At 40.2% G+C, this 17,146-nt stretch overlaps 1 long non-coding RNA gene and 2 gene segments (V, D, J or C); 1 reads left to right on the forward strand and 2 right to left on the reverse strand.

Annotated features, from left to right (window-relative positions):
• LOC103877257 overlaps positions 1–17,146 on the reverse strand; it is an 856,781-nt gene that overhangs the window by 333,304 nt on the left and 506,331 nt on the right.
• LOC103877128 lies at positions 4,990–9,550 on the forward strand. Its single transcript, XR_636697.4, has 4 exons — positions 4,990–5,174; positions 7,319–7,512; positions 8,568–8,754; positions 9,094–9,550. It is a non-coding gene; the product is annotated as an uncharacterized LOC103877128 (long non-coding RNA).
• On the reverse strand, positions 10,103–10,719 carry LOC116270362. The segment is given in 2 exon segments: positions 10,103–10,440; positions 10,604–10,719. Coding segments are annotated over 2 exon segments (378 nt in total).

Consider the following 17,146-nt stretch of genomic DNA (forward strand, 5'->3'; position numbering starts at 1 on the left):
TTGAGCTAGAGCCAGAATAAATTTCACCAGGCCAATGAAAACTACTACCAGAGGCAGGATGATCAGGCCCACCTGAAGCAGTTATGTAGCCCAGGATCCCATGATCCACAGAAGAATTAGCTAAGAGTGGAAGAAGAATACATCAGGTGGGCCCATTTTCTGCAATTATGAGCCTGTTTCCAGATCTCCTCTACTTGAATTTCTAGAATACCTGAGGTATTTATCCAGGTATAGCAGGAGGTGTTGGAAATTGTATATAATCCTCCCAGTTGGGATTATTTAAAAGTCTAGAGCAACACCATTATCTTAAACATCCTTCCTGAAGGACTTAAGGGATGTCTGCTGGATTACCAAGGCAGTGTCTATAGAGGAGGAGCGATATCTGCCATAGTCAGGGACAAGTTTCTTATCATTTCGCTTTTTTTCATGAGCACTGACTCCTATATGTAGTACCAAAAATATCATATAAGACGTAAACCTATCATCTGTTATACCTTCTGGAAGGTCCCTAGTAAGTCTGAGGTACAGCTTTGGGCTGCAGGCTCAATGGCTCACCTAATTCCAAGGAGTAATATCCAGGGACAACCCCAGCATGCCCAACATGCAGAACCTCATCATCCCATAGTCATCCAGAGATGGCATCACACATCCTGAATTTTGGTCACTCCCAGACCACTTACAGAAAAAAAATGTAGCCCTTGGGTGCATACAGCCCCCTTTCTCCCATTTTTGTTCAATCACCCAGTCGTGGTTATGAACATTGGTGTGTTCATTAGCCAAGTCTCACTGATGGCAGAGTTACATGAGCAAAGGTTTGCTCATACAATATTGTCTGTAGACAGAGGCATTAGTCCAGTCCTTGTTTTTGTCATGCCATTGGGACATTTCTCATCTATGCAATCAAAAAAGTATGTTGCATCAAAATACTAGTCCACCAATGTTTTTTGGTTGTGGTCATGACATTTGCCAGAGGTAATTAAGTTAAACAGGGGTCCTCCACTTTCCTCCCATGTGGCAGGTGTCAGATCCTCACTTTGTGGGCCAGTACTTGGGTACTTTTGATGTACACCGTAGTATCAGGAATGTTGGTGTAATTCACCCTTGGTAGAATGAAAGGGAACCTTTCATTAATGACAGAATGAGGTCAAGAATGGGAGATTCACTATTTTGAAAGAATACCGTTGGTGACATAAAATAAGCTAACAAAGATCTTATGCTTCTAGGCCTTTGCCAAAATGCAGCATGACAGGATACTGCATCATCTCTCACACATCCCAGAGTCTCAGGTTGAGCTGTGTTGGTGTAGGAACCTGATCTGGCTGTCCTTGCTCTGTGAACAATCCTTTGCCTTTGTCACTTGACCCAGACATTTCAATTCTGATTGTCCGCTCCAAGAAGGGAGATTATGCCATGCAAAAACTTGACATATTTCATAATATCACCAATAGTAAAGGAAGGAAAAGATGTCCCTGGCACCAGAAAAGGGCCCCAGCTCCCTGATATTTCTTAGTCTTGTTATCCATCATTGTGGGATCTTGTAGAATGGAAATACCCAGAGGAAACATAATCCTCATGTTAGAGTTAGGGGGCCTGTCTAGGGTATTGTAATGGCCTGAATTATAAACCACTCCAGGGTATACATTTTAAAGGAAAAAAAGAAAAAGCATGGTTAGGAACACTGAAATGGCTTTCACAGGTCCAGACTAATAAAATGTCTGCCTGGACTACCTTCACTTCCACCCATCTCTGTGTTTCTCAACATGCACTATTTCCCTTTTTCTGGAGTATGATCTTTAATGTCCATATTCCTCTAGTCAGATGGGGTACCACCCCATTAACAGACTTTCTAGATGTCCTTTCTAGATGTTGCTGTGTGAGTCCACTGGTCTAGCATTCACCAGATTGATTGGCCTGTGGATGCAGGATGCATGGAAAGTTCATCGTGTTCCATGAGAGTGTGCCTATTGTCATGGTGCTTGGGCAGTGAAAGACGCTCCTTGGTCAGTGTGAAGTCTCATGAGGTATCCAAAAATATGACGTAAGTTGCTCTCAAGGGTTACCTAGGTATTCCCAGCATCCAATTGAGCATCGTATCTCTTTTTCCTGCCGGTGGAAAGCTATGGCCATAGTCCTTTCCTCCACATTGAGGATTCTTTAACAGTCCAGTCTCTCAGTTGCCATTTTCCTGAACAGATGGCGAGGCTGTCAGCAATGGCCCAGGATTTAGTAGAAATGCGGCATGGTACGTTGTTGGGACAGCCTGCATGGCCATTACCACTGAATGTAGTTTGGCCCACTGGGTAGAAAGCCCATGTTAAGAATCAGTTTAAAAAGTGGCCATCCACTGGCTGAATGGTGGCCACACCTAGTGGACCTGTCAGTTTGTGTTTTGCTCAGCCATCAGTGACTCCTGCCATACGGAAATCTCTGAATCTTGGGCTTCACATGGGCAAATGAAGATCCAAATTATCACCTACAAGTCATTTGGTCCCTTCTAGCAAGCTCCCCATTTGTTCATGGAGCCACAGATCCTGTGGGGTCCTGACTAAACCTGATCAAGGATGTACCATTTCCATTTGATAACATGGCTCTGTTCAGATTGTTCAGTTTTACTAATGGTGTTTGTAAGTATCCAAGTGAGAATGGACAGCTAAGGGAGCAGTGTCACAGTCACACATGGTGCTGAAGCCGTAACATATTCAGTCTCCATCAGTTCCTAAGAGCAAGCAAGGAGTTGCCATTCAATAGAAGCCCATTTGTTGGCTGCTTCAGGCAACATATGTGCCTTAAGATTGAGAGGCCGGTGCACTCAGTGACAATTTTCTGTTGCCATATGCTCCACTGAGTATGCAGAGAGGTTGTGGATACCTGCACTTCCATCTGGTTAGTAGGCTCTAAAAATCTTAAAGAAGTGAGTGAGCCAGGCGTTGTTCAACAGATTCCAAGTCTACTGTTGCAAAATGCCTCTTTCAAAGTTAGCAACTTTGTTCATGATTTTGACTAAAGGAACAAAAAGAACACCCAGGTGAGGTTTACGCCGTCTCCCATTCGCAAAGGGGCCTACCAGCCATTGAGTCTCCTTTTATTCAGTGGGTGCCACAGCGATCAATGTTTCCAGCTGCTCAGTTGGCATAATAATTAACTATGAGTACACAGCTCACATATATTCTTTGATGGAAGTAACAGCATCATACATGATTAGTGTGTCAGAACCTTCACCACATCTGATAGGATATCAATTCCATTACCTAGGGTTTGTGTGTCAGTTTTGTTTCACTAAGAATATGTTTTCTCCTTTCTATAGAGACAGCTGCACCTGTGCAGGTGATAAGATCATGAACTGCACACTTTGCCTTACTTTTTTGTTGTAAATAAGTTGCCTGATTCAAAGCCATATTATGGAACAAATTCTTAACTTCGATGAAAGCACTTGGAAAATCCTGAAATAATTTTTCATGTAGAAATATAACTAACAAGAAAGACAAATGCATATACAGGAAAACAACCGCTGCTCTCCTCATGCTGGATGAGGCCTGCTAAAAACAACCGACACCAGCTGTTAGTCTGATCCTTGATGTCTGGTACAATCTTGGGTTATTCTTCTTGGAAAGGCGGATGCTCAGAAGTGCCGGTATCCCCGTGAGTCCCAGTTAACTGAAATTCATATTGTTGAGCCCATGCATGGATAGTCATGACATCAGTTCCTGAGACTCCCTGGGAAAGCTGGGAAAGGTAACTGAATGAAGTCCATGTTTTGAATTATTTTAATTATTTTGAGCTCCTTCTTCTAATGTCTTTAGATAAGCATTCACTTAGAAAGCATTTATTTTTTCTAGTGGTCCTTTTTCGGAAGGTCCAGTCATATCTCCTCCAGAATGACTTTGTGTCCAATCCTTCAGATGTGTTTCTTCTAAGGGCTGATGATCTGTGAAAACCACTAGTCAATATTGTGATATTGTTCGTAATATCCAGAGGAGGGAGAGGACAATAGTATTCCCAATATCTCAGGAAGTGTACACCCCTCCTTGTGTTACTGTTCATAATATCCAGGGGGGAAACGTTACTACCAATATCGTGGGGGGTTTATACCCCCACTTATGAGATTCTTCATAATATCCGGGAGGGAGGGCTATATCATCCTGTGTCCTCATGAGGTGTTCCTCTTTACTTTTGAGTACTATTTAGTTGTTTAGTAATTTCACGGTGTATCCCATCACCTGCTGATGGCCACGTGGGTTGTTTCCACTTTGGGCTATTATAGATAAAACTACCATGAACGTTATTATACGAGGCTTTGCATGAATATTTCTTTACTTCTTTTGGACAAATACCTAGGAGTGCAGTTACCAGGTCTTACAGTGAGTGTTTAATACTCTGCCAAACTGTTTTCCAAAGTAGTTGTACCATTTTACATCTCTACCCAGAATTCATGAGAGTTCTCAATGTTTCAGCTACTTGTTTTTAAGACTTTTTCTTAATCTTCACTTAACAGTGACCAGAATGGCTAACGATCATTAAGTCATGTTTTTCTTACAATTTTCTTCACTTTTTTGGGTGTTTGACTAGTATCAGGATATTGAGAACAGAAACAATATTGTCTAAACCCTCTTTTAAACACTTTTCCTAAGTCATGATATTTAGGATGATAACAGGAAATCTAAAGGGACCGTAGGTAGTTGTAACAGGCATTATTCAATATTTATTATCATATTCCTTAAGGCAATACATTTCGAGTGAAATAGCATCCGACTAGCCTCAGGATAAAAAGCTTCTAATCTCAGCTCTAGCATTAAATATAAGAAAATCCTGGAGAAAACAATCAAGGAAGAGAAATCAGAAGGTGTTTCGCTAGTGGAGAAGTGCTGCAACACCTAAATCCTATTAATGCCAGATCTTTGCAGTGATTTTCACTCATAAAATTGGGTTGACTCCTTGCCTTGTTCCCTTTATGTGTCTGTGTGACATCATACTGAGGGATGTGACATCACACAGGGAGAAGTGCACTTGTGTACAGAAATATGGCTTAGGAGATTGGCTTTGGAGGTGGCCGCAATGAAATATATGTTTTGAAAAAGTCCCCTATTAAATGTCCTGATAAATTGTTTATTATGGGCAAGTGCTTGGGCTCCAACCTGTAATCTCAGCACTTTGAGAGACTGAGGAGGAAGGATCAGGTAAGTCCAAGAATTTGATGGCAGCCTGGGCAAGATAGGGAGACGACGTGTCTGCAAAACACACACACACACACACAACACACAATTTGTGAACAATGGCATCACAAAGTGATTATTTATGAACATTTGCTAAGAAAATTAGAAAATAAAGCAATGTTTTCTGAGCTAACAGTAGCATAATAAAGATGTTAATTATTTAACTATAGTCAATACAGAGATCATAAAATTGTCTATCTTAACCACTTTTAAGAGTTAAGGGCATTAAGTATATTTACCTTGGTCTGCTATTATTACTGATAATATTTCCAGAAGCCTTTTCATCTTATAAAATTAATGTCTATACCCCTTAAACAGTACTCCTCCCCGATTTCCTCTATCCCTAACCCCAGCAACCTACATTACAGTTCTGTCTCTATGTCAATGACATCTTGGAAGCAGGTTCACTGTGCACTGGTTACCAACGTACTTGAGTGTGGGGAACAGAACACTCCACACAGCGAGTTACACGAAGTGGGTTTATCATTTACAGAGAAGCAGCAAGGGAACATGAAAGTCCTGGACTTATTACGGGTCAGTCCCCCAAGACACAGGAAAGCCATGTGAAGCTGAAGGAGTTGACTGTGTGTCCCCACCTTGCACCACAGCTCAGGGTTTTATATCCTGGGTAACAAGACACACAGGGCTAATGTGCTAAAGGACATTCTATTCTATGGGAAACTGGCATAGAGCACAGGTAGGCTGTTCTGGCCAGTTCCTCTCTATTTCAGGATGTTACAATTCCAGCACATTCTACAATTATTCTTGAGAACTATTAAAATAAGCAAGAAAGTGGAGAAAACTAAGTCATTTCAGGGCCATTGGAGAACTGTCTTGCAGTTACCCCACCACCTAGACATCTCCCTTAGCAAAGTTAGCACATTTCATATGCCCACCAACTTCCCCCTAACTGGAGGTGGAGGTTTATCTTTTCAGATTGATGAAGCACCTTGACTTACACAATCTCTGTGCAGATTACTAAGCCATAGTGAGAGTACATTTCACTGGGCCAAGGAAAGCTACTACCACTGGCAGGGGGATAAGAGCCCCCAAAGTAGTGACTAAGATGCTAAAGAGGTGAAAGGGGGATTTTCAGATGCCCCATTGTCTTCAGCCAGTGAGCCTGCTTTATGATCTCATCCACTCGTATATCTATGATACCTGAAGTGTTTATCCATTTACAGTAGGCAGTGTTGGGTGTTGGTAATTGCATGGAAAGTCCATTGCATTTCACAAGAATGTGCCCACTGTCATGTTGATTGGGTAGTGAGGGTGTTTCTTGGTCAGAGTGAAGTCTCATGGGGTATCCAAAAACAGGAAATAAATTCCTCTCAAGGGTGGCCATAGTAACCCCAGCGTCTAACTGAGTGACATATATTTAGCTGTCCAGGAAGAGAGCTATTGCCACAGTCCTTTTCTCTACACAGGTGATCTTTTAATAGTTCAGTCACTCAGTTGCTATTTTCCTGAGCAGGTGGCTGGGTTGTTGGCAATGGCCCATGATTTAGTGGAAATGGAGCAAAATATAGTGTTAGGGACAGGCTGCATGGTGCTATCATTGCATGCAGTTTGTCCCATTAGACAGAATGTCCACATTCAGAATCAGCTGACACCAGCTGTTAGTCTGGGGCCTGATTTGTGGTACAATGTTAGGGGTTCAGGAGGGGTCATTCTTCTGGGCAAATTAGGTGTTCAGAAGAGCCAGTAGCCCTGTAAGTCTCAGTTGGTGGAAACTGATATTATTGAGTCCCCACGGGGACCTCCATAACATTGGTTCATGACACTCCCTGGGAAAGTGGGGAAAGGTGACTTACTGAAGTCCATGTGTTGAGTCATCCTCATTATTAAAAACTCCCTGCTCATTAATGGCATTTTGATTAATATTCACTGGGAAAGCACTTTTTTTGGATTATGGCTCATTTTTGAAACATCTCGTCATAGCTCTTTCAGAATGGCTTTGTCTGCAGTCATCCTGTTGCATTTCTTTTAGGGCCTGATGATCTGTCAAAACCAACAGCCAATATTATTAAAATGCTGTTCTCTTTGCAATGTGATCATCATATGTGATCCTTGCAGTTTACCCACGGTTATGATTTTTACATTTCCAGGGCTTCCTTGACAATGGCACTGATGTGACTCCATCCAGCATCCATTGTTGTGAGAACTCTATTTGGCATATCATTATCATGGACATGAACATAATGGAGACTTTCACAGGATGCAATGGTTAATCTTCAACGTTAGTCAAAATTTGTTCTAGTCAAACCCTTGGAGCTCTACTGGGTTGGAAAAATATTTTCGGGTAAGGACAACCATTTGGTAGAGCTTTAAAAATAAAGGCTACAAACAAACTTTCTGTAGCAAGAGTATGAACTATATGTGGTCCAGAATACAACTTTTTATGGAATGTAACAAAAATTATTCAAATGTATTTAATTTAGATAATAATTTTACAAATATGCATATATTGCATATATAATAGAATAAATACACTTAAATATGAGTACTATATGTATTTTTAGCCAACACTTTATCAAATAAATGTATATTCACTTGTATGTATCTTATATACATGTATGTATATTTTTCCATAAGGTAAATTTTAATTTTTTATTGAAATATTAGTTTTAATTTCATCATTCATTTTCTCTTAATAACTTTATAATTTGGTTACTATATATTCACATTTATACCACCAATTTAAGAAAAAATACATGTGTGTGTATACAGGTAGAGATGCAAATACTGTAGCAGTAGGCTTTCATGCATTAATGATTGGAAACTGGTTAAATACACAACTCAGTGACTGATAACAGTAAACATTTGTCTTCATGTTCATGGATACTCATGTTCGTAATAATCTGGCTGATCAAGGGAGGGCTCAGGTGAGTGGTTTCTCTGCACGGCACTGAGCTCGTCTTCAGCCTATAGATATCTATTGTCTGAAGACAAGGCTAAACAGCAGTGACTACACATGACTCAGGATTCTTGTGGCAGGTCAAAAGAGTGAACAACATCCCAAACCAAACTGCACAGCTGAATTTATGTCCAATAATTTCTAACATAACTTCACATATTTTAAATATACTCCTTTATTTCAGTGAGCACAAATTTTTAAGAAAATGTTTACTCCATTTAATTATAGAGGTGTTTGATCATTCCACGGACAAATAATTATGTTTTCAACCTTTACAGGATTGAAAATATTTGCAAATGTAAATTTGCAACAATAAGAAACTAAAGCTGGATGTGTTTTCAACATGTGACTTTAAATATAATTTATTTAAATGGCCTCATGGGCAAAAAATCATTTTAACTTACACAAATATCCCTTTTTGCCTCTCTTGCTGATTATAGAGTTGCCCAATAAGAGGTCCTCCTGGGAGATTTGGAAGTCAGAAAAGGATGACTCCATATTCTCCACTGGTACCTAAGACAGATGTCGAGAGAGAGGTGAAGACTGGAGAAAAACCTGGAAAGATGCTGTAGGAAGCTAAGAGCATCAGCACCCCCTAAGCTTCCAGACAGGACTGAGGATGACATGGTTAGAGAGCCCGTATTTCAGGGCCAGATGCATTCTGTTTTCTGAGGGAGCGCCAGAGAATTCTGCTTCTAATATCCACTTTCCTGACAATATATCCTTGGCTTTGAAAGATTGTAGTGTGAACTTTAATCATAGAAATTTGATCATTCTTGTCATAGCCAACAGAGCCAAGAAACCAGGGGGAAAGGCACTCAGGGTGCAAAATACTGTTTCTAGAATGCAATTGAAATAAGCCCTATTAACCTAAGTTTATGGTTTTTTGAATAAACATAGAAATTGACCCCCCAACCTTAAAACTCAAGATAGTTATATTTGTCTTATCTGAGTTCTTTTTTTCAGAAAACCCACCAAGAGGCCTCCAGATACTATCAAGGAGCTGAAACTTATATATCACTGAATCAGGGCAGTGAGACATCAGACTCTTCACACACTGTGATTGTCTCACTGACCTCCTAATTCCTGTTGACCAAATTATCTTCCTTACCCATCCCTAATTTCTGTTTTCCCACATTTCTTCCCTGCCATATAAACCCTTAATTTTAGTTGGTCAAGGAGATACATTTGTGAATGGTGCCCTTCTCCACAGCTGCAGCACCTTATTAAAGCCTGTTCTTGGCAATACTTGTTGTCTTAATGATTGGCTTTCTGTGTGGTGAGGAGCAGGATCTACACTGAATCCCTGGAATTGCAGTAACAAGATTCTCTGCAAGCTTCACTGCTTTGACTTCTTGTAACCTGAAATCAAATTCCCCCAGACTTCGGAGATAACTTAATATAATTCTAGGATTCAATTTGCCCACTACTGCTAACCAGTGTGAGCTTGCCAGCTCCCAACCCTTAGTAGAGCCAATAAACTTTCTCGAAGAGCAGTAGGTAATATTTTCCTTTTTTCATAAAACTCTAACCTTCTCTTTGTTCTTCCAACACATTGAAGACCACTGAGTTTTCCTGTATGCCCCATTTGGCAAATACTTCTTAGCAAATAAAACATTAAATTTAGAGATTCATCTCTACATTTTATTTAGACTTCCATAGTTTATATTTTGTTTCTTTGTATTAAGACAATTCCTGCTTAGAATACCTATTGTGGCTTCTTCTGTGTAATATAAAGTCCAACTGAAGCCATAAACTAGACTCCTCAGGTGTCACGATCTCTGTCTCTATCAAATCAGGAGAGGCATTGCTATGTCTGTGTAGTTGGGGCCGAGAAAGAAAAAGGAATTGGGATGCAGAGGTGACTTCATGTCCCCCTCTACCGACACCATCAGAGAGTGGCTGCATCTGAGGAATACTCTTAGCCCGTGGAGGCATCAGGAGGAGCAGCTGGGGCAGCCCAGCCTCACACATCTGCTTCCCTGGGGGTTTATGTTCGAGTGTGTAACACTGTGGGAGGGTCACTGTCATACTGTTGACAGTAGTAAGTTGCAAAATCTTCAGGCTGCAGGCTGCTGATGGTAAGAGTGAAATCTGTCCCAGATCCACTGCCACTGAACCTTGATGGGACCCCACTTTCCAAATTGGATGCAGCATAGATCAGGAGCTTAGGGGCTTTCCCTGGTTTCTGCTGATACCAGGCTAAATAATCGCTAATGCCCTGACTCGCCTGGCAAGTGATGGTGACAGTGTCTCCAACAGATGCAGACCGGGAGGATGGAGACTGGGTCATCTGGATGTCACATCTGGCACCTGAGATTGGAAATATAAACACAAATGTCCACACAATTAATCATGTTGTAAGACAACTTCCCTGAAGGGCCAGGCTGTAGCCCGTGCACAAACCTTCCTGTTGGATTGTAAGCCTCCTGAAGCACACTGTGCTGAGTAAACTGCTGGTGTTCTCCTTCCTTACCTGGGAGCCAGAGCAGCAGGAACCCCAGAAGCTGAGCGGGAGCCCTCATGTCCATGCTGTGTCCTGACTGGGTCTGACTGCTGCACGAAGTGTGACCAGCCTATAAATAAGTCTTCAGGGCATGAGGATGTGCTCTGGGAACATGCAAATTACCAGGGGGCCGGGCAGGATGGGCACAGCTGTAGGGCTGGCTCATCTCAGTAATTCAGCACCAGCTCAGTGTCCTCAGGTGTCCCAAGTAAGACCAGGGTGGCACAAATTTGTCTGCAGAGAATGTGTTCTACTAGGGACTATTTTGTTATGAGAAATATGTTTTAGGTATTTTTTTTGACAATTTGAAATATTCCTCAGGAGTCGATGGAGTAATGTATTTCATTGGTGTATGGGGATTATTTAGGAGAGAATATTCTTGTTTGTAGGAAATACATAGTAAAATGTTAAATGGTATGATTCTCAGGTCTTCAAAGACTTACATGTTTCTGGTTAGTGAAGGGGGTACTTTGTCCTATACTTGCAACATTTCTCTGAGTTTAATATTATTCCTTTCTAAACAAATTAAAAATAAAATTTATTGACATGACGCTATATATATTTGTAAGTATAGGTAATGGTGTTATGCCATTGTTCTTACCAGTATAAGATCAAGCAATTGACTACAGATACCCAGGGATGATACCATGTTTCCTCAATGCATGAAGCACTCACAGATCCACCATTTTCAAGAGTGACAGGTCTCTTTAATACCCAGAGACTAAATGGGCTGCACCTTATTCTTGTTTTGGGCACCTTCATAGTCTACTTTCTTTTCTGTCATTGAATATTTTTTCCCAAAGTTCATCTCTCTTAGTGAGGGTGGCCACTGCACGGAGCATGTCCCTGCCTTGCACCATCAATGACACTTTGCTCTTTTACATTTGAATAGTGACTGAGGACATCATCCTGACTCAGATATCAGCCTCCCTGTTAACATTTTTAGGAAAGAGACACTGAATCTCTTATCAAGCAATTGCCTTTGTACATGGAGAAATCGGCTGGATCCAGATGAAACTGGACAGGGATTTGCACTTGTTATATCTCACATCTCTCATGTGCCCAAAACGTCCCAGCCTGGCTCAGTAGCAGGGGCAGGGAAGTGGATTCAACTACATCAGCATCAGTGGGCTGCAGCCTAGGGCTCCACAAAATTTTACTGATGCCTGCATAGGGGAGCCATATCACAGTGCTGTAGCCCATGCACAAACCTTCCTGTTGCTTTGTAAGCAGCCTGAATTTTAATTTTAAGGGAATTTGCCATATGGGGAGAAAGGAAGAAAGCTTCATTTATCCTCTAAATGTTTGCTGAAAATGAACTGACAAAAGGAAGATTAATAAGAGAAAGCGCAAACAAAATTCACTTAAAGTGCAGCAGGATATCATCTCAGGGTGATTACCCAGGTAACTCAATGAGATCCACTTGTTCATATTTCCTTTCTAGGGAAGAGGGAATTGGGAAGCATAGGCAACCTGGAGAGAATACATGAGAATAGAAGTGCATCCTCAAAAGAACAGGTGGTTAAAGTATCAACTTCCAGTCTCTTCTAATTTTGATTCCTGTTTCCTGCTCATCTTCCCTGATATAGAAATTCCCAGAAGAATTTTCTTGACAATTCATTTCCTCCTGGAGATTCTGCTCTTAGATAAGGGATGTTTAGGAAAAGCCTTTTTGTGCATTTGATGCTTTCTAAATGGGCTTTGGTTTTACATAATCATCACGCCAAAGCAGCATAGTTTGAGATGTTATTTTCTGGATTCCTTTACTTACAACCCACCTGTCAAGATGCTGTTCCAGAGAGATGCAGCTACAGACTGAAAGAGCAGTTGACCCCTGAACAACGTGGAGGTTGGGGCACTGAGCACCGGTGCAGATGAAAACCTGTGTAGAACTTTTGCATCCCTAACTTAAGTACTAATAACTTACTTTTGACTGGAAGACTTAGTGATAAAATAGTCAATTAACACTTTTTTAAAAGTTATTTATATTATATACTCTATTCTTCCATAAAGTATGCTATAGAAAAAATGTTATTAAGAAAACTATAAAAATTAGAAAATATATTTACTACTTATTAAGTGTTTGCTCACAAGTGACACACAAAGAAGAAAATATAAGTGGATCTGCAAACTTCAAATCCAAGTTATTCAAGGGTTAAATGTACCAGGACGAATGTAACAGTCTCCTTCCATAGTCTAGGGCTTTCCCCTTTGCTGTACCTCTACTCCCTTCCAATGGCCATATATATGTCTCATGTTCTTTATGGTCTTGGGCAGAGAACTCTGCCTGCATGCATTGTTGGTCAAATGGCCTGGAATGTGTATCTCTTAAGAAAATGCTATGGTTTGACCGTGTCCTCCAGAATCAATCTGTTGTGAAGCTAATTCTCAGTGTAACGGTATTGCCAGGTGGGGCCTATTGGGATGTGTTAGGTCATGAGTGTGGAATACATTAATGCCAGTATAAACAGGGATTATAGGGCTGGGATCTCTCTCTCTTCTGCTCCTCTGTCATGATAAGACATGGCCTTCCATTCTTTGAAGGATTCAACACTCCAGGCATCATCTTGAAAGTAGAAAAAGCAGACCATAAGCTGCCCATGCCTTGACCTTAAATTTCCTATTCTCCAGAAGTGTGAGAAAATAAATTTCTGTTCTTTATGAATTACACAGTGACAAGGAATCTGTTATAGCAACTTGAAAGAGAACAGGAGATACACCTGACTATCAGTGAGGACAGGATGAGATGTATACATACCCCAGTTTCCTCATCTCTCAGGTGGAACAGCCCAGAGGAATTTAGTCCATGTTTCCACATGTGGTGGATCTTCAGTTCTCCTGAGTCAGGGGAGTTGTTGATGTGTCTTTTACCATTCATCTTCTGTTCCCTCCCTCTCTTTCCTCCTTTCCTCCCAGTGTAAATATGCTGCTTAAACAGGAATCCTCATTGCTGGTGGATCGAAACTAAGATAGTAAAAAAAAAAGAAAAAAAATATTGTTATTCTTTTGTATGAGGGATATTTCTCATCTGAATTTTCATCATTTCTTTTTCTTTGACATGTAGGAATATTCAGGAAGCACTTAATTTTTCTTTACTAATTTATTTTAGATTGAATTTATGCCATGATTTTTTTTTTTTTCTGTGTGTTAAAACAAAAAATTAAGTTGTAAGCCACCAACCAGCTGAATGGACTCCTCTTTTGGTAGAGAGAACTTCAGAGAAACCTGAAAAACTAGGTTAGGCCATGACTGGCAGGTGGGCTTAGATGTGCCTCATTTTACTCTCCTCCCTTTGGAGTTCAGACACAACTGACCAGCATTATCGTTACAACAGAGTTCTTTGGACTGACAAAACAGATGCTTTGTAGCAATAAGATACCATACTCCAACATGACAGATAACAGGCCCCGAAAAAATCTAAATATTTTACCCTAAAAATATTTCTTTCACATATTCTGAAGTGCTCCTGTAGGGGGCGAATTTGCATTTTGCAGAGAATCTCCTCCCATTACTAAGTCTTTTTCAAAGAGTTTCACATTTTTTGTAAGGTCTGATAAGCAACATTCACCATCTACTTTATCTGCTACCCATAGGAATCATCTATGTGACAAAAATCTTGGCTTCCACATCCCCTTATCTAAACTCAAGCATTTCTTTATGATGAATTCAACTCTTTAGGCAGAGCTTAACTCTTTCAACTAGTGGCCAATCAGGAAAGCTTTGAATCTACCTACGACCTGGAAGCCCCTGCTTCAAATAGCCTACCTTTCCAGGACAAACTAATGTACATCTGATATGTATTGATTTTTGTCTTTGCCTGTAATTTCTGTGTCTCCCTGAAGCATATAAAACCAAGGTGTAATCCAACCACCTTGGGCACATGTTTGCAGGGCCTCTTAAGGTTGTGTCACAGGTCATAAGCCTTACCTTTGGCAAAATAAATCTATAAATTGATGGAGACCTTTCTCAGATACTGTTTTGTTTACGCTGGATCACAAAATTTAAAAATCCTCTAAAATTATCTACACATCAATAAATCTACCATTAGAGACAGTGGAGAGAGCAAACCCCAGCAGATAAAACTCACAAGTGAGAGGAACCTGATTCTAAGATTTTGTCCAGCTCTCTTGCTTCATAAAAATACTTTGTGATTTTTTAAAATTTTACTTTAGAGAAGGACAATTTTGGGGAATATGTTTATTGTTGGTGGAATGAATAATGTGTCCAACCAAAAGACATCGATGTCCTTGTCTCTGGAACTCAAGTGTTACAGGAGTTACTAAGAAATTATCGTAGGCAGATAGAGAGGAAAAGGGGTCTTTGGGAAGGTTTTGTTTTTTTAAAGCAGCTCTAGAAAGGTTTCTTGTCTAGCAGGAAAGCTCTGGCTCTTAGAGCCAGGCTGGCAAGCTTTCATATGGAAATGCCGGCCATTAGAAACTGGGTTCACCCAAACATGGTGAAGAAACATCTTCTTCCTTGTCCACACATGTTCCTGGCAACATGGCTGTCCCCATATATCCCCATGTGTGTAGAATATTATGGCGACCTATATTTGCATATTAAAAGGCTACGGTGGGAAGGTCAGTTTTTTCTGCAGGCTACATGAATGACATGCCTGGTCAAACCAATCCCCTGAGCCCTATGCAAATCAGACACCACCTTCTCCAGCCTCTTCATATAAGAAGCTACTTTCCCACCACACATGGAGTTTTCTCCTTGTTCGAATCCCCTGTCCCTCTGTCTCTGTAGGGGGGAGCTGTTTTCATCTTCCTTCGTGCTTGTGTATTAAACTTTTCTCTCCCTAAAACCACTCCACACGTGTCCGTGTCGTTTTATCCAAACTGGCATGAGACCAAGAACCCTGGTGTTCCTCCAGTCATCGGAGCCTTATCATAATAATTCTTCCTTACATAGTAAAAAAAGAACTTGACAGATGTAAGTTAAGGACTTTGAGAATAAGCAACCTGGTTATCCAGATTAAATCAGTATAATCACAAAGGTCCTTAAAATAGAGGAGGAGGCTTGCAGTCAGAGAGGATCTGGGATAATGGGGAGGGATGTGATTTGAGGAAGGAAGGGGCCATGGAACCAGAAATGTGGGAGCACATGAAAGATAAAAACAGAGGATGGAGTTCTCTCCTCTGGAGCCTCCAGAAGGATTACAGCCCTACTGACCCCTTAACATTAGCTCAGTGAGACTTCTGACCTCCAGAACTACAGGGTAATACATTTATATTGTGTGAAGCCAATAAGACTGTGGCAATTTAAATGGCAGCGTTGGAAACTAACGCAAGGGGAAGAGATGTCTTTCACTTCACTGAGTGCATGTTGCGTGTCCTCTGTTCTTGGAAATATTTACACCTTGTTATCTGGTGTCAATTGTGACATATTTTCTAGTATTTAAAGATCTGCTACCCTAAAATTCTATGTCCAGTACAAGTATTATTTAGAAATGAAGGACAAATTGAGAAGTCCTCAGTTGTAGAAAAACTAAGAGTATTCGCTGCCAGCGGATCCACTTTAATCATAGCCAAAATGAGTCCTAGAAAGGTAAAACTAAAGATAAAGATGGGATATTAAATAGTGTTAGGGACAAAGGGCTACAAAAATGAGAAGACAGATGAATGTAATGCATTTCTAAATCATGTGTGATAGTTGTATCAAAGTTGTAATACAATTTTGTTCCCAATATCTGCAGAGAAATTACTTTTAAAAAACAATGTATTTACAATGGGGGAGGGAAAATGACCTAAAAGAAGGTAAAATTCTATACTGATTTTAAATCGTAATAGATTGACACGAACGTACTGTGAGAAGCTGTACATACAAAGGCAATACCGTGACAACCAATTTAAAAATCACTATAAAAAGAGATACCCCCAAATTAGGTAAAATTAATATGAAATTGTAAAAATGTCCAAGTAACCCGAAGGAAGGCAGCAAAAAGAAAACAGAGAAGCAAAAAACGGTACAGCAAAAAGTACAGACTTAAATGTTAATTTATCAATAATTATCAATATATTAAATATGTAAATTATGAAATTTTAAAAAAGATGATTGATGAATCAAAAAGAAATGTTCCAACTGTATGTTGTCTATAAGACATTCCCATCAAGTATATAGTACATGTAGATTGAATATAATAGGAAGGATAATAGTATACTATGCAAACATTAATCAAAAGAAAGAATAGTATCAGACGAAGTAAACTACAGAGCCAAAGAATATTACCAGAGACAGTAAGGTACATTACATAACAAAGAAAGTCATTTTGGAAAGAAGAGCAGTTCTAAGTGTGTAGACACCAAGCAACAGAGCGATATAATGCATGTGGCAGAAACTAACAAAACAATTACACTTGGAGATTTCAAAACCCCTTCTTACTCTTCGATAGGACAACTTGACAGAAAATCGGCAAGGAGAGAGAAGAACTTAACAATATCATCAACCCACGGGATCTAACTGACTTTGGTAGAACACTCCAACCTATAACAATAGAAGTTCACACTTTTT

This window comes from Papio anubis, chromosome 14 (assembly GCF_008728515.1).
Source record: "Papio anubis isolate 15944 chromosome 14, Panubis1.0, whole genome shotgun sequence".
In the NCBI taxonomy this organism is placed as follows: Eukaryota; Metazoa; Chordata; class Mammalia; order Primates; family Cercopithecidae; genus Papio; species Papio anubis.